The sequence below is a fragment of the Trachemys scripta genome, chromosome 4 (genome assembly GCF_013100865.1).
Source record: "Trachemys scripta elegans isolate TJP31775 chromosome 4, CAS_Tse_1.0, whole genome shotgun sequence".
Lineage (NCBI taxonomy): Eukaryota > Metazoa > Chordata > Testudines > Emydidae > Trachemys > Trachemys scripta.
In genome coordinates this window covers 62010990-62029582 of record NC_048301.1, presented here as the reverse complement: position 1 = coordinate 62029582, position 18593 = coordinate 62010990, and the positions used below count along the sequence as shown (strand labels likewise).

General features: G+C 42.6%; 1 protein-coding gene across 1 annotated transcript in view; it reads left to right on the top strand.

The window, feature by feature from the left end:
- EHD4 (EH domain containing 4) overlaps nt 1–13185 on the top strand; it is a 66914-nt gene extending 53729 nt beyond the window's left edge. Inside the window, exons 5-6 of the mRNA XM_034769145.1 lie at nt 770–934; nt 7046–13185. Coding sequence (XP_034625036.1) covers nt 770–934; nt 7046–7582 — 702 coding nt within the window. The 3' untranslated portion in view covers nt 7583–13185. The remainder of the gene's footprint in view (nt 1–769; nt 935–7045) is intronic.
- Nucleotides 13186–18593: the final 5408 nt, after the last annotated feature.

Here is an 18593-nt window from a genome sequence, read left to right as displayed (position 1 = left end):
TGGGAGCTGCAGCAGCGGCTGCTCCCGAGTCCCGCTGCCCAGGGGGACAACAACAGCCGCCGCCTGGCACCGCGGGTCGCCCCCCTCCTCTCCCAACCACCCAACTGGGTCCTGCCTGCTCGGGGCCAGGCCGGACTGTTACTCACCCCGGCCCCGCGCTTCCCCTGCGTCTCCCGGGCCTCCCTCCAGCGCTTGTGGAGGGAGAGGGAATGGTGAGCCCGGGGAAGAGGCGGGGATTCGGGGAGGGAGCCAATCGGGGGAGGAGGGGGCGGAGTCGGGGCGGGGGGGGGGTGCGAGCACTTCCGGGCTCTAGGCTCCGGGGCATTTCCCTGTTTGTCCAGTGTCCCGACCGCACGTCGGTCGGGACGCGGGACAAACAAGGAAATATCGGGACAGTCCCGATAAAATCGGGACATCTGGTCACCCTAGTGGGGATGGACGGCAGGAAAGAGATCACTTGATTATTACCTGTTAGGTTCACTCCCTCTGGGGAACCTGGCATTGGCCACTGTCAGTAGACAGGATCCTGGGCTGGATGGACCTTTGGTCTGACCCAGTACGGCCATTCTTATGTTCTTATGTTATGTTCTTATCAGCAGTTTGTCTATTTTAATGTATTTCTCAATAAACCATAGTTGATGTATGTTGTCCCTAAGATGTGTTAATACCCAACTCATCTTTCACATTTCCTTTTATAGCCAGGAGGAGGAATACTGGCATGGATTTTTGATTCTACATAATAATGCCAATCCTCATCCATTTCTTCTAGGTTCATGCTTATATTATCAGCCATCTAAAGAAGGAAATGCCATCTGTATTTGGAAAAGAGAACAAGAAGAGGGAGCTGATCAGCAAATTACCTGAAATCTATATCCAACTGCAACGAGAGCACCATATCTCGCCTGGGGATTTCCCAGAGGTCAAGAAAATGCAGGTACATTAACTCAAACCAAAGTACAGTTGTGCCCTGACTATTAACCAGTGACTTCTGACAAGCCTGGCAAATGTAGGAACACAAAAGTGTCTCCCATAATGCTCTCAACAGTGTGGGTTCTGCAGGCAGTGGCAGGAAGTGTTAGAAATTGATCATGATTGAAAACTGACTGTTGTGTCTCACACTAGATTAGCATGAGTTAGGATCACAGTAATGAAATCAATGGATTAATTCCTCAGAAAAAAGTATCCTAAACTCATAATAACATGACATATAGAAATCAAACCAGTATTTCATCTGGTTCAGTATCTTGTCCCTGTAGACAATTATGGAACAAACTAGTGGTTGGTTTGTTCCCTGAAATTACAGGTCTAGATCCATTATTTTAAAAAATCCTACTAAATGTAACTGGATGTTCATTTCCATATACATGTCAGATAATTTTTTTTAATCCTACTAAGCTGTTGGTCTCAATGGTTTCTTATGCAATGAGTTCTACAAGTTAATTATGCATTGCATAAAAAACAAATTTAAAAAACCCCTTCTATCGCTTTTAAACTTACTGCCTTCAGTTTTATAGACTGTCCCCTTTCTCTTATGTTATGTTAACATGTAAATATGAGTGCCTAATTTACCTTCTTTGTACCATTCAGTATTTTGTATAACTCTTGTGTCTCTCCTTGTCTCCTATCTCATCTAAACAGTCCCATTCATTTCAGTCCCTATTCATATCTTTTCATGTCCTCTAATCATTTTCACCATGCATCTCTGAGATCTCTTCAATTTCTGCTATATCTGTGTTTAAGACAGGGTGACCAGAAGAGAGCATGGTATTCCAAATGAAGGTGGACCATTGATGTATGTAATGGCAGCATAATATTTTCAGAATGGTTTTCTATCCTATCCTTTATACACCCTAACAGCTTTGTTTGCTTTTTTTGACAACTACTATGTTTTGAGCAGAGATTTTTATTGAGCTGTCCACAATGATGTTCAGGTCTCTTTCCTGAGTGGTTACAGTTAATTTAGAAACCAGCAAGTTGTATGAGCAGTAAAAAAAGAAAAACTCAAGACATAGTTGAGGAGTTGAACGCTATAGGAATAATTAATCAGGAGGGAGAGGTGACTGCTTGAAAAGGTAGACTTTAAGGAAGGATTTATATAAAGAAAAGCAGAAGAGTACAATCTCCTTTTTGTTAGGCAGTCATTTCTGGTGGAGCTTGGAAACAGGTAAATAAAGTAGACCACAGGCTTGTTACTAAAACGAACTCTTCAGTGGGGCTTAGTATTTGAAAAATGACTGGTGTATTTTCCTAAGTCTCAGCAGCAGATGGCAGCAAAGTTGTGACAAGCGATTTCTCACACACGTTCATGCTAAGGAAAGAACAGTGTGGCTAGCAGACTGAGTTGTGGTCTTGATCTTTGCTTCCTGAAACTAACTCATCAGTACAGACTTTGTAGCAGGTAATAGTGAATGAATTCCAGCCAAATAGATTGATTTAAAGGAAACCAATAGTCTTTTGGTCTTGCCAGCTTACAAGAGTATAATTAATTTTGTGTGCACACGCTTTTTAAGAAATGTGAGTCAGAACCACTAGACTCCAGAGTTCTATGGAGCAGGGAAGCCCTGAGTTAGCCATGATTTGTCAAAGCAATTTATCAGTGTTTAACAGGTGACTGAGGCTGCCGGGGGGGAAGGGGAAAGTTATAATGGAAAACTACTGTTCGTAGGTTGAAATCTAGATTCCTAGATTGAAATCTTGGCCCTACTGAAGTAAATGGGAGTTTTGCCATTGCCTTGAATAGGATCAGGATTTCACCCCTATTCCTCCCAAGCGCATGACACGCTGTAACTCCCTCAGCAGGTGTTCCCAAGACACTTCAAATGTTATGTCAGTTATCGAGATCTAGCCACAGCAAGATGAGCGCCATTTTAAAATCCAACTTTTCTTATTTTATTAGGTCAGCCTTCTTTCTGGTACCAGATATGTTTAAATGAGTTCCAATAGAACTGGTATACTTCTCATACTAAGAGACTGTAAAGACATGGACCTAAATCTAAACTGTTAATCACTATTTTTAAATTAACAATAATAGATAACAAATCTAACTGTTTGCATGAATATTTATGAGAAACTACATGAATAGCACCAGCTGATACCATGACAAACAGGAGGCACAGATTTCTGACCTCATTACTTCAGCAACTAGAAAGAAATAAAGTTATTAAGGGCTACAGCTGGTTATAGTACCTTGGATCTGAACTTTCAGGACCATGACTTAGGCTACTTACAGCTTTTTAGAAGGTTCTGATTGCAGTGCATAGAACAGGGGTGGACAAACTATGGCCTGCAGGCCGGATCTGGCCCCTCAGGGCTTTGGATCCGGCCCGCGGGATTGCCACCACGTGGCGCCGTAGGCCCCGCTCCGGGAAGCAGCCAGCACCACATCCCAGCAGCCCCTGGGGTGGGGGGAAGGGCTCCGCACGCTGCTTTTGCCTGTGGGTACCTCCCCTGAAGCTCCCATTGGCCGTGAATGGGAAACCGCAGCCAATGGGAGCTTCGGGGGAAGTACCCACAGGCCAGGGCAGCGCGTTCAGCTGCAGGGACATGGTGCTGACCGCTTCCCGGAGCAGAGTGGGCGGGGACAGGGAAGGCAGGCAGGGAGCCTGACCTGGGCCCGGTGCACGCCACTGCCACCTTGGAGCCACTCCAGGTAAGCGACACTGGGCCAGAGCCCGCACCCCAAATCCCTCCTGCACCCCACACCCCAAACCTCTGCCCTAAGCCCCCTAACCCCGTCTTGAGCCCACTGTCGCACTCCTGCTGCACCCCAACCCACTGCACTGAGCCCTCTGCTGCACTTTGAACCCCTCCTGCACCTGAACCTCCTTCCCTGAGCCCCCTCGTACACCCTGCACCCCGCCTCTGCCCCAACCCCTTGCCCTCAGCCCCTTCCTGCACACCGCACTCCCTCCCGTACTCCAACCCCCCTGCCCCAGCCCTACATTCATGGCCCTGCATGCAATTTCCCCACCCAGATGTGGCCCTCAGGCCAAAAAGTTTGCCCACCCCTGGCATAGAACATATGCACATCCAGGAGTGGGGTATCTATGCTGCCATTACTCAAAGTACTAACACGTTTTATGTAGGATTTCTCTTATCCATGTATTGTGTTTGTTAGCAAAATTTGATTACTAAGTTGACATTTTAAATTCAGCTTTACAGTGCAAGAAACTCCGCTCCTAAATGCTATCACTTGTTGGATATGCTTATTGTGACAGAACAAATGCAATCATAATGTGTGAGTGCATGGTACTGCCTTGTTGTGTTAGCAACAATTATCCTTACATAAAATCTTGACCACTTTCTCTTTTCTGATGAACAAGACCAAGTCTACTGGTTGAAATAGCTGTAGAAATAAAAATATAATGTAACCATTTCTGGAGTTAAATATAACCTTTATTATATATAGGTTAGACAGTTGAGATCATAAAAGTTGCCCATGTGTATTTCCTTATATTTCTCTGCTGAGTCTTCCTGTCTTGCCCTGCTAAAAACCAGAGGTTGGCAAACTAGATGTCACCTTCACTACCAGTAATAACCATGGGCTATTCCTTTTAGGGAACTGAGACTTTGACGTGACACTTGTCACTAAATCATAGACTCACAGAATATCAGGGTTGGTAGGGACATCAGGAGGTCATCTAGTCCAACCCCCTGCTCAAAGCAGGACCTAATCCCAACTAAATCATCCCAGCCAGGGCTTTGTCCAGCCTGACCTTAAAAACCTCCTAAGGAAGGAGATTTCACTACCTCCCTAGGTAACCCATTCCAGTGCTTCACCACCCTCTTAGTGAAAAAGTTTTTCCTAATATCCAACCTAAACCTCCCCCACTGCAACTTGAGACCATTACTACTTGTTCTGTCATCTGCTACCACTGAGAACAGTCTAGATCCATCCTCTTTGGAACCCTCTTTCAGATAGTTGAAAGCAGCTATCAAATCCCCCCTCACTCTTCTCTTCTGCAGATTAAATAATCCCAGTTCCCTCAGCGTCTCTCATAAATCATGTGCTCCAGCCCCCTAATCATTTTTGTTGCCCTCTGCTGTACTCTTTTTCCAATTTTTCCACATCCTTGTAATGTGGGGCCCAAAACTGGACAAAGTACTCCAGATGAGGCCTCACCAATGCCGAATAGAGGGGAATGATCATGTCCCTCGATCTGCTGACAATGCTCCTACTTATACAGCCCAAAATGCCGTTAGCCTTCTTGGCAACAAGGGCACACTGTTGACTCATATCCAGATTCTTGTCCACTGTAACTCCTAGGTCCTTTTCTGCAGAACTGCTGCCTAGTCACTCACTCCCTAGTCTGTAGCAGTGCATGGGATTCTTCCTTCCTAAGTGCAGGAGTCTGTGCTTGTCTTTGTTGAACCTCATCAGATTTCTTTTAGCCCAATCCTCTAATTTGTCTAGGTCCCTCTGTATCCTATCCCTACCCTCCAGCATATCTACCACTTCTCTCAGTTTAGTGTCATCTGCAGACTTGCTGAGGGTGCAGTCCACGCCATCCTCCAGATCATTAATGAAAATATTGAACAAAACCGGCCCCAGGACCAACCCTTGGGACACTCCGCTTGATACCGGCTGCCAACTAGACATGGAGCCATTGATTGCTACCCGTTGAGCCCAACAATCTAGCTAGCTTTCTATCCACCTTATAGTCCATTCATCCAGCTTCTTTATCTTGCTGGTAAGAATACTGTGGAAGACTTTCTGTATCAAAAGCTTTTCTAAAGTCAAGGAATAACACGTCCACTGCTTTCCTCTCATCCACAGAGCCAGTTATCTCATCAGTGAGGACAAGCTGTTCCTGGCTGGCCTTGTTGCCACATGCCCTCAGGAATCTTTGCTCTTTGCCATTTTCATTTTCACTTGGGTGTTTGTGCGAAGCGTTTGAAATGACAGCTAATTAGATAGCAACATTTCATAGCAGCCTGAAATATTTTAATAGCTTTATCTCCGCCATAAAAGTACATCAACAAGGGCCTGATCTTGCACACCTTATATGGGCAGGACTCCCAGTGAAATCAGTGGGAGTTATAGCGGAGTAGGAAGGTCCAGGTAGGACCGTATTAAAACATTAGTATTGCTGGCATGGGAATAAGGAGTTTGCTATTATTGTACATGGTAGTGTCCAATAAGTATATATTACATTACCTAAAACCTGTTTTAACATTAAAGGTATGACAAAAAACAGGGAAGTTCAGTGAACTTAAGTATGACATTTAGTCCTTAACTTGCCTGATAAAAAAAGATTGTGAAATTGTAAATGAAATCAGTTATTTGAGTTGTAGAAGTTGAGTCAGGGGGGAATTAACTCTAGCTAGAGGGAGGTTCCCCTTTAAAACTGGAAAAAGTGCTATAGAACATCTTTAAGTTACTCTTGAGAGACATGGGGCTAAATAAAATTTGTTATGCACAGTGAATTTGTACTCCCAAGTTATGCTTCCCCTTCATTCCCATAGCCACTGACAAAAGGGTTTGTTACAAAATTGAGTCTTGATGCTGCAAATATTTTGACTCATGTTTTTAACTTTCAGTGGATTCGTAAGTGTTTGCAAGGTTGGGGCCTTACTGGTGAACCTCACGCTCTTCCTGTGATGTAATTCCTTATTGAGATTCATATCTAAATATTTTCTTACAAAGAATACTATTAAATGGAAAACTTTTGTCAGTTAACATATATATAAATTGACAGTTTTCTGTAAAATATTTGTTTCTTAAGAAAAATGTTGTAAATGTATTATATTAGGGAAGGATATAATAACTGATTCATTGGAAAATTATGCTTAGACTTTCAAATTTAAGGCTGATCAGTGTATGAGGGTATACATATAAAACGCCAACTTTTATTTCTCTTTCAAGTGGGTTTAGTTTTGAGTTTCTGCAGTGGGAACTGTTTCAAATGAGACCTCTGCAGACAGAAATCTCATTTGAAGGAGTTCCTTCAACAGAATTTGCTCTTAAAAAAAAAAAAAAAAAAAAAATGAAACCTTTGGCAAATGTTTTGTTTAATCATTGGTATGTGTGTTTTGTTATTGACAGGAACAGCTGGAAAACTGTGACTTCTCTAAATTTCATTCTCTGAAACCAAAGCTGATTGAAGCTGTGGATAACATGTTGGCCAATAAAATCGCCTCTCTGATGAGCCTGATGAGCCAGGAAGAAAGCAACATGCCTACACCGATGGTGCATGGTGGAGCCTTTGATGGCACCACAACTGGACCCTTTGGCCAGGGATATGGGGAAGGTGCCAGGGAAGGAGCTGATGAGGAGGAGTGGGTTATTGCTAAAGATAAACCTGTATATGATGAGATCTTCTATACTTTGTCACCAATCAATGGCAAAATCTCTGGGGTCAATGCAAAGAAGGAAATGGTGAACTCCAAACTTCCGAACAGTGTCCTGGGGAAAATCTGGAAACTTGCAGATTGTGATAATGACGGCATGTTGGACGAGGAGGAGTTTGCACTGGCAAAACATCTCATCAAGATTAAACTGGATGGGTATGAACTGCCCAGCATCCTACCACCTCACCTGGTGCCACCATCACACAGGAAACCTTTGCAGGTGTCAGAGTGAAAAACACAGGGAGGAGATTAAGTGAGGGATGGAGGGAACTGAAAGCCCTCTGAATCTTTTTACAGATGAGTTGAACCATCAAGGCTTGAAATTGGGTTTAGAGGCAATCTTTAAATCACATATCAGATTTCAAACAAATTACTGGAACCAGCAGCATAGTACAGAGGTTACTTGTGTAATAGCTCTGGCTGACCTTCACTGAGACAGGTTTATCACTAGTGCCTTTTGTAACTACTTCCACACCTTACATTGCTAAGATAGCAAGGCTTTCTTTGAGAATCACCCTGTCCATGTCTCACTGTATTTACAACCAAAAAGCAGAAAAGACATAGACCACACCTACAATCATGTACTAAACATGAATACCTAGGAAATACAAAGCTCCCCAGACGGTTTAGCAAGTGGAAGGAAATGCTTTTAAAGCTCAAATCCACCTGTTTCTAGAAGGCATACATTTGTTTAATAAAGATACTTTAGGTGCCTTTGTGAATGTCAGCATCCCTAGCTTTAGAAAAGACAGAAATACAAAGGACTTTGCCTTCATGTTCTGCTGTTGATTTTAGTAATATTAACTTGTGGGAGGGAAGGGGGACATGGGTAGAACTTTTTGTAAGAATGTTTTGGACATGAGCAGAAATATAAGAAATTTTACCAGAGATTATTTTTTAAAATCTGCAATTTATTAAAACTGTTTATATCTGTCAACTGCGCATTGTGGTAAACAGAAGAGATGCTTCCTTTTGCTTTGTGCATAAAATAATGTGCAACTTACCCATCAGCTAAAAAGATTTGGATCCCCACTGTGTTGGGGATGGGAATTTCAAGATTTCTGTTTAGCTGCTTTGCACATTGTTTGGTGTAAATTCCTGAACTTTTCCAGTTATAGCACTGTTTGGTCCTGATTCTTGGAAGCATGGGAATTCACGTGTTTTAGCAGAAACAGAGGCCTTGTTTTGAAGCATGAGGAAAGGGTGTATTGTATTAAACTTCTTTTCTGGATATTCAGTGTGCATATTCAGTTGGCTTGATAAATTCTCTTGGGATTTACACCCAAAGTTTACAACCAATTATATGGATATTCTTACATCCAAGTATTCTTTTTAGTTTCTTTTATTTCAGCAGAATTTTGAATTCTTTCCTTTGTTAATGGGAAGCTGGCAAATGTAGAAAATATGTTCCACTCCTACTGTAGCATCATCTTCAGAAGGTAGGCCACTAAGGGGCCAAGCCAACTTCCACTGAAGTTAACGGGAGTCTTTCAACTGACTTTCACAAAAGCTGGATTGGTCCCTTAAAGCATTGTTAATTTACTAAAGAAACATTTGGGAAGGAAAGAAGTGCACCAACACTTCACTTCACCATCCTTCCCAATTGTACAGTCAAAGAAAATTGATCATGTGAGCTACGCACAACTTATTCTAACATCCCTGTTCTCAGTGCTCCAGAGGAAAGCGATTCTCCGTCCCCATTAATTTTAATATGCTTTTTCTTTTTGCACGGGGAGTGGGGAATAGAACAACAATTCCTTCCTGACACCAAACTTGGCAGTTAGTTTAGTTACGTGCATGTGAGTGAAAATCACCTTGTAATCCATATATAGCATAAAATACTATAAGTATTAAAAGTACTGTAACTTTGAGCACTTTTTCCCCTTGAATCCAAGTAAGGTGGTGTAACAGGGTTCCACATCCCGCCCCTCTTCCTGGGGTCCGCTTGCTGCCCCCAATAAGGCTCAGAGAGGCTTCAGGGTTGTGAAACACCCGTGTCTTTATTTAGATAAGGTTCTCCCACCACCAGTGTCTGTCTATACACAAGTCTTTCAGGATTAGTCACCTCCTTTACAGGTAGAGGCAGCCTTCAGCTAGGAGGCCTCCAGTTCCCTTCCTGACTGACTTCTCCCTGGCTGCCCCCTGCTTTCTGGCTGCCTCCCAGCGTTTAGCTTGTCAGGCCAGCAGGTGTTGCCAATCCTCAGGCCTGCATCAGGCCTTTTCCATCAGCCCCAGTCTGTTTCCACTGATTGGAGCTGACTGGGCAGGGGTTAATTAGGTGCTTTTGCACCAGAACCCTGCTACAGGTGGATTCTGGAATTACCTTCTGGGACAGACCAATCTAAAGAGTGATTGACTAACCTCTTGGGTGAAGGAGGGAGAATTTTCTGAGAGTAACTAAGTAAGCAGATTAATTTATTCATGTCTGAATAGCAATGACATTATAGCAGAATTTTCAGAAGCCTTTATGGCTCATTGCTAACTTTGAGCACTCAGCATATGACCTTCCAGTGATGTATTGTACAGCCTCCCTCCATCTCCTCACCAGTTCCCTATTTCCTGAGTATAGTTGGTTTTAAATGTATAATTTTCAGGAATGTCCATGTGTTAAGTATTTAAATGCTCTAAGAAGATCCTCCCCACATAGCTTTTTTTTTTCTCAAGCTTGTATAAATTCAAGCTCTTCAACTTAGCCACTTACTTCAGATCTTTCAATACTTTTGATCAATCTAGTAGCTCTTTCATATGCCTTCTACAGAATTCATACATCCCTGGACCAAATCTTAGACATGGGTCCTTGGTTGAAACTTCACCATGAGTTTGTATTGCGCAACAGTACACTCTCCATTGGATTGTTTTTAATCATTTGATGTAGCTTAGTATTGTTATTCTTTGCTGTAGTTTAACAATGTATTCACATCTTTACTACAGCTAACATGTAATTTGAAGACATACACAATATAAAAAACTCACCAAATGGAAGCAAAATTGTAATCCATCTTTATGCATAACTCTAGCTTATAGCTATAGTAAGGTCTTATGGTATATATACCAATAAATATTTATCCATTCTTATATGTGTGTGCTAATTGTAAGTATTCCATTAGAAGGTTCTTTATTAAGTTGTTTTAGAACCCTTAAGATAATTCAAAGAACTGATCTAATTTATTCACAAATGAATGAGATGCTTTTTTGTAATCAACTGTCAGGTATATTACCTTCACTCAGTGTAATAAGTGAGAGAGGACTGTCTATCCACCATCTCTTCAGTAGCATCCACTTGACTGTTTGATACTGCTAGTATTTTTTGTTAAACAAATCAAACATCTCAAATCTCTTAGCATGTCTGTGTAAAACTGAAAAGTAGTACTTCAGGGTCTCAAGTTAATTTACAACCAAGATGTTAAATCCATACACACACTATTAAATTAGCTTGTGGTTATACCCAGCGATTAGAACTGAGTACCTAATTCAAAGCAACTCTTCCAACAGTAATTAGATACATGTTTGTTGATATTGAAATCTTACTATTGTTTTTTGGCTGGAGACAAACCCACTTCTGCATCAATTCAGCCATAAGGTTATTTGTTGTCAGTGCATAAGCTCTCGTACATCTTTGCCCTAGAGTCCATCTAATGCATTGGTGTTTGGAAAGGAAGTTCATTCTTCTTGACTGTAGCAACAACAATATGAAAGCTCTCCAGTGAGCTTGTAAGTTCTTATATAAGCATAGTATGTTACCAGAAATCTCTGCCAGAAGTCTCCAATCTGTATTCTGCCGATGTGCTGACTGTGCTTTCATCTGCCCCAGGTTCTATGTTCTCTGAGGCTTTCACATTAACACTAGCCAATGAGTGTGATCTGGAGTTCTGAAATATGCTTGCTGATATGTTAAATATAATATTGAATCCATTACTCCAGCTACAGTCATCACTAAGGTTGTGGAGACGGGGGGCGGAAGGGAATGGAAATTTTCGCAGCATTGCCACGGTTGTACACCATCAGCTCGGTAACCATTTTACCAAGGCTGAATATCTTACGTGTGTCTCTGGTTCTCTGTATCACTTCTAATTGCTTTGAAGGTCTGTGTAAAGTTGCATAAGTCCCTTCTATGGTATTCAGTTTTTCAGACAACTACAATTTTTCAGGGGTCTTGGCACGTCTTCCATTAAGTAGGTTTTTGCGTTTACCTGTCCCCAAAGTCTCCAGTTGGAGATGCTCAGGTATTCTGCTTTGTTCATGATTCCCTTTTACCTTTTCTTTGCCGCTGACTCTTAATGCTTTGAAAAAAAAAATTCTCCAGTTCCTTTTTGATATTTTTGTGAGGATTGCTCAGGTTTCCAATTGAAATTTACCTCTGTTTCTTTTCTATTTTATACATGTTCTTCTGACCTGGTGTTAGGCCTGATGAATCCAGTGTGCCCTCTGCCTTGTCTCTCATGATGTAAATGAGAAACATATACTTGATGTTACTCAATTTTGTTGATGAACCCTGAAACAACAAAAAGCTGTTCAAAACAGTCCATGTTGGCTATGCTAATTATCAGAAAAATTAAAGATTACTGGAGCATGTATGGGGAAATAACTCCATTGTCCTGAAGGGGGCAATGATTTCTGTTCCTTTTAGCTTGTGTTTTATTCCCTGCTGCTTCTGTGTCACCAAGGCAACTTGTTGATTTCCTCAAAGCTATTGTATAAATGACCCTTTGCATTTCTGGGCCCCTTAAAGCTACCCTATTTGTGGCCTGAAGCCTACTTTCTTAGCAGAGCTTCCTCTTTACTTATCCTCCTGAAGGATACAGTTTATTTTTCTTTTCCTGTCTGCTTTTCCTTGGTTGTTTCCTCTTTGAGCTGATCATACCCTTACACACGTTGTCCGAGCACTTAGTGCTCGCTCTCTCCTCTTTCAGCTCAGCTGTGGCAGGACAGCATGTTTTTAGGGTTCCTCCAGTGTTTGGGGGCCGTGAGATGGAAAACAAACTCTTCCCTTACTGAAGAGGAGCTTCATTTCTTCCTTTCCCATTTATCTGTTCCCTGCATGTGGGAGGCAGCCACTTCTGATACTGTCATGTGACATAGGGTTCAGTCAGGGGAAAGGAATATAAAGAGGCATGTTTGGTAACAAGAAAGAGTTGCTTTCTATTAATGACATGATTTGCACTACTTCCAGATTTAATGGGGTTTTCAGTAGTAAAGTCCCTTCCAGCACAAAGTCAATGTGAGTTTTGCCTGAGTATGGACTGCAGGATTTGGTCCATGGGTTTTTTCATGAACGGAGTTGTAGATTGTACATTCCTTTTAAGGCAAGAAGGATACCAAAGAGCAAGGGAAACTGATACAAGAATATCTTTCTTAAAATCTGCTGGTCCAGACTGTTTGCAGCTTAAACTAATGCCTTCTCCCATCCTAGATGTGAAGTTGTGCTTTGAGAAGGAACTACCTCAGCGTTACCCAGATTCTGCTCTGTGTGAAATCAATGGAGCCATTTTAGATGGTGACAGAAGGGTGACACTACTTTACCCAGCCAGACTTTCAGGCCCTTGCATCAAGGGTTCCCTGCTCTAGTAAATTATTCTTGAACACTCAGTCTGTTTTTCATTACTCTTCCTTCCTTAATACAGTTTAGTCTCACACTCACACTCACACTCACACACACACCTTCCCGAGCCAGTTAAGGGCAAAATTCAGTCCCATTAACTTCAGTGGGGTTGTGCCCATTTATGTCAGGGCTGAATCTAGCCCCGGGTCTGTACAAAAGCCTTGTTGTGTTTAATAGTGACACTGATCTTCTATGTAATTTATGCTGCAGGTTATAAAATCACTTTATGTTTATCATATAATATTGTTTTGTTTAATAGAAATTGAGATTTTAGAAGCAATTGTACTAAAAGGTGTTACATTTGTTTGATATCTGCAATCGGGCAACTGCACATCCTAGCACCTTCCCTGAGTATTTTGGCTAGGGAGGTTCACTGGGGAAAAATTGGAAGAATCTTTTACTGCAGTCTACTGCAGCATAGGAGGAAAATAGGATCTGGGTATCTGCTGATCCTCCAGCCCTACACCTGCCTTAGTGCTGACCTTTCTGTATACAGATACACAGGGGTCCATAGTGTACCTGGGCTGCGAATTACCACTATGTGTAGCCTCCAAATCTTGAGTCCTTCTGACACAATGGAACCATAATTGTTCCACTACTTTGGGACCTTCCCTACCTGCTGAAGAGGAGAGCAGGATTTGTCCCTCAGAGACTTGCTGTCATTCATTTTATCTTTCTAGTTTTGTTAGTGAAAAGGTGGTGGCACAACCTTCTTTCCACTCCTGTGTGTGTAGGCTATCACTTCATGGCACTTTCAACATTGGTAATGAATAGAGCCGGTCAAATTTTCAGATGAAACATGTTGATTTTGCCCAAATTTTATTTTGAAACAATCAAAATGGTTCATTTAGATAAAGTCAAAACATCTCATTTTAACTGTTCCATTTCAACTTTTTTGTTTGATTTTTATTTTATGTAATAATTTTTAATAGAAAATAACTGCCAAAGCAATGCAGACAAAAGAACCAAGAAATGTGGACTTCGTTGTGAGATCAATACCCTGCAGTATCTGCATCTAAAAAGTTATAGTCCAGCAACTTGTGAAGCCATCAAAAGCGTCTCCCCACCCTTCCGCCCCACATATCCTTTGCCATTCTTTTAAAAGAATTACGACACTGTTGGGGAAGAGTGGAAAGAAGGGAAGAAGGATACAGGAGAGGGAATTTTGACAGCAAGAAATGTGGAACCTGAGCTTCAATGTTCTTTGCCATTACACCAGAGAACTGAGTGAAATCTGTTTTTTTCCATTTCATGGCAAATGCTGCAATTCTGAAATTTGCTTTTCTTCCAAATTCAGAATTTCCTGCAGAAAAGAATATTTAAAAAAATTATTTTAACCATATAATTTCAAGAAAGTCAAAATTTTTCATTTCAATGAAGTGTAAAATGTTGAAAAGTCCTAAATGAAATATGTTTTCTGATTAGTTGCTGGGAACTACATTACAACACCACCACCACCACCACCACTCAGTTTGACATTATTATTATTTATTATTGTGCTCAGGAAAGACCCAGGACTGGGATCTTATCTATACTAGAAAGAGTTTGCCAGGCCTCACCCCATACACCCAGAAGCCTCCTAACATTCCATATCTGAACCCTACCCCACTGAACCTCAACCCCTGCATCTGGAGCTCCCCTGCACCCAGACCCCCTGTTTCTGGATCCCCATCCCCGCACCCCAGAACACCCCCCACTGAGCTCCCTGCATTCAAACCCCTACCCTGATGAGCCCCACCCCTTGCACCACCCTTAGTGCCCACATCCAGACACCCACGCCACTGATCCTCAACTAGCTGCAAGTCCTAAATGAATGGCAGACCCCCACCCCGCCAAGCCCAACTCCCCCAGCACCCAGATCCATCTGCTGAGCCCCAACCACCTTCACCTGGAAGCCCTGCAGAGTCCCATTGCACCTGGAACTAAGGCCCCCCGCCTCCCCCCAATAAGACTCTGTGCATCCAGATCCCGCAACACCTAGACACCCCCCACTGAGCTGCCTGCACCCAGATTGTCTCACACATAACCCTTTAATCCCACACCTGGATCCCCCCACACTGAGCCCCTTCACACTTGGATCCTGCCTGGTTGAGCCTGCCTGCCCCACACCTGGAAGGGCCTTATATGTCCACACCTAATGTACAACATGTGTCTTTGGTGCAAGGCATGGAAACTTGTACAGAACCTGCTCTTCATATGCCTGTCTCAAGCGAGTGATATTATTAGTCCCTCACTTTCATCAACTTACCTACAACACTTAAAAATGCATATCTTTTCTAACAATGTGCTGTTTCTACAGTTTGATAGTTTGTCATTTTAATTCAATCAAAAGAGTTTAGGACATATTTTCTGTTTTGTGTGTGTAATTTCCTGAGCACTGAGAACATGCCACTTTGCATTTTCTGTTTTACACAATCGCCTGTCCTTGTGCCATTGTAAAATATTTAAAGTTCATGCCAAAGGTATTGTCTCTCATTTTTAAGGAAATGTTTAATAGCAATTTCTTGGTGCATATTCCAGTCTGTACAAGTAAGGAAACTAGGGCATACATTCATTGAGGTTTGTACTTTGGTTACATGCACAATAAATTCCATACAGATACTGTAATATGTTTTATATATATATATATTTGAATATGCTTTGTAATCACTTTCAGGTGGTTGTGATAAAACTTACTGATTAATAAACCGTTAAACTACCTATTCTTTGGGGTTTGTAAAACTTTGTTTCTGAGAGGAAAAACAATTAAAGGAAGAAGTTTGGTCTAGTCATTTAGATCATATACCCCTGAATTACTACTTCCTTCTGTGCTACAGAGTACTGTAGTCTATTACTCAGGAGTCCCAGCGCTACCATTACCTAGCCATGTTACCATGGGCAAGCCACTTAATCTCCGTGCCTCAGTTTACTTCTCTGTAAATAGGTCATGATGCTTGCCTTACAGGTGCTGTGAAATAACCAGTATGGGGCTCTGCTTATTCTGTGGCCCTAGAATTTGCTGCAGAATCCAGTGCCTACTCCAGAAGTGTGCTCCAGGACCTGTTTTCATTTTAAAAAAATCCCTTTCTAGCTCTTGTGGTTGAAAATAACCTTCCAGATGTGAACTGAGCATAAACTGATGTAGTGATATCTTTCTGTGTATACAAACAGGCTGTTAGGAAAATGTTACAGATGGGAGTCAAGGGGAATGTCCAAAGAGAAGAACGCAACAGAGCATAATATCAGAACCAGCTGAGTATGACGCTTGGGGAATCTACTCTGTTATGCAATTAAATGTTATAGTTAGAACATGTTGATAAAAGTTGAGAATGTCTAAAACACAGTAAATTCTTAAAACAAATTCCTTCCAGGTGTCAAGTATCAGAGGGGTAGCCGTGTTAGTCTGAATCTGTAAAAAGCAATAGAGGGTCCTGTGGCACCTTTAAGACTAACAGAAGTCTTGGGAGCATAAGCTTTCGTGGGTAAGAACCTCACTTCTTCAGATGCAAGTAATGGAAATTTCCAGAGGCGGGTATAAATCAGTATGGAGATAACGAGGTTAGTTCAATCAGGGAGAGTGAGGTGCTCTGCTAGCAGTTGAGGTGTGAACACCAAGGGAGGAGAAACTGCTTCTGTAGTTGGATAGCCATTCACAGTCTTTGTTTAATCCTGATCTGATGGTGTCAAATTTGCAAATGAACTGGAGCTCAGCAGTTTCTCTTTGGAGTCTGGTCCTGAAATTTTTTTGCTGTAAGATGGCTACCTTTACATCTGCTATTGTGTGGCCATTACTTGCATCTGAAGAAGTGAGGTTCTTACCCATGAAAGCTTATGCTCCCAAGACTTCTGTTAGTCTTAAAGGTGCCACGGGACCCTCTGTTGCTTCTTCCAGGTGTGTAGTCCAAGAACGTTGAATGAACAAATGCAAATGTATGTCTGTAAAATGGAGAGAGTAGTAGTAGAATCCCTCTTTGATTTGCCTCCCTAGGAATATGAGCGCACACGTCCCTGATCAATGCATAGAAAAATCACAAATACATTTCTAGCTGTGTTGCTGCTTCTGCAGCAGGAAGGTAGAATTGTGCATTTCTGAGCCAGTTATTGATTGATATACTTGTGCCATAAGAGAATTTGATATTCTGGATAAGAGCTTCAAGAAATCTGCAAGGATGGCGAAGACCCTGATAATTTAATAGCAAGCATTCTTCAGGTCTTTGATCATGGTAGGAATTGTATGTTCCATGGGGACTATTGGAAATGGATTTATTGTGGTTAGGAATTTCATTGAGTGGATTAAAAGCAGAAAACTTACCACATGTGATGCTATCCTGATCACTTTGGGCTTATCCAGATCTTTCTTTCCAATGGACACTACTTGTGCATGCTGTCTGCATTTTGTGCTATCCTTTCCTTTATAGACAGAATCAAGGGAAAGACACTGTTGCTGTCCTTTGTCTTACTAAATTATACCAGTGCCTAGTTTGTCACCTGATGGTTTTCTACAGTGTGAAAATTGTCAACTTGAACTAGCCCACCTTTCTTCCCCAGCTGAAACTGAGACTCCTTGGGCCGGTGCTGTGGTTGCCCCTGGGCTCAGTGCTTCTCTTTCTGATCACTTGTATCCCATTCGCATGAGGTAGTCGCAGAACATCCTGTAACAATTTCAATTTCCAATTTTTCTGAAATTGCACTGAAATCGTTCCATGAAAGATGAATGCGTTTAACTTATTTTTTTAGCTTCAGCACTGGATTTTCCCTGCCCACCATCATGTTTATCATTTCTGCAGTCCAGTTAGTCACATCTCTATGGAGACATATCAAGCAGATGCAATGGTGTTCATCCAGTTTCAGCAGCGCAAATAGAGAGGCCCATGTAGGTGCCATTTAAAGCTCTGCTCTTGTTTTTCTTCCTTCACGTGTTGAATTGTATAGCTTTTATTCTCTTTTCATATATGTTGAAGGTCATGAGCCCTTGGAGATGGCTTTGTGCAATAGTGGTATGTACCTGTCCTTTTGTACATTCTGGTTTATTGATTCTGAGCAACCACAAAGTGTAGCAGGCACTGGTAAGGATATTCCTGTAGGGAGCCAGGGTCGCCTCCGTCCAAACCAGAGGGTAAAGAGCCACTCTCTCAACCTGAGTGGGCGGAGCCAGGCCAAGTTTACTCTACCCCCTGGAAGGGGAGGGAAGGAACTGGAAGTACAAAAGGCGGGGCCCTTCGCCCAGTCAGGGCAGCACCGAGGAGGGAGGGAGACACAGACTGCTGGCTGTTCCCTGTAGACCCTAGTGCCGAACCAGGCGACGCCCTGGACCAGGGAAACCTGCCTCAGAGGAAGGACTTGGGCTACCAAGACTGCCAGTGGCAGAGTACCCGAGGAACTGGAGGAGCTGGGCAGTGACCTGAGCCCGAGAGAGCCTGACGCTGAGGGTGAGCTGGAGCTGCCGGGGCTACTGGTGGCTGAATAGCCCAATGAGTTGGAGGAACCAGAGGGACCCACTCAAGAGACCGGGTAGGAAGTAGCCCAGGGACAGAACTGGCCAGTGGGGTGAGGTAGTGTTTGGTCAATGGTTGCAGACGGATCCCCACTGACCCAGTGGCAGGACCCTCTCCTCCTGCCACTATCAGGGCCCTGGGCTGGAGCGCAGTGGAGTTGGGTGGGCCTG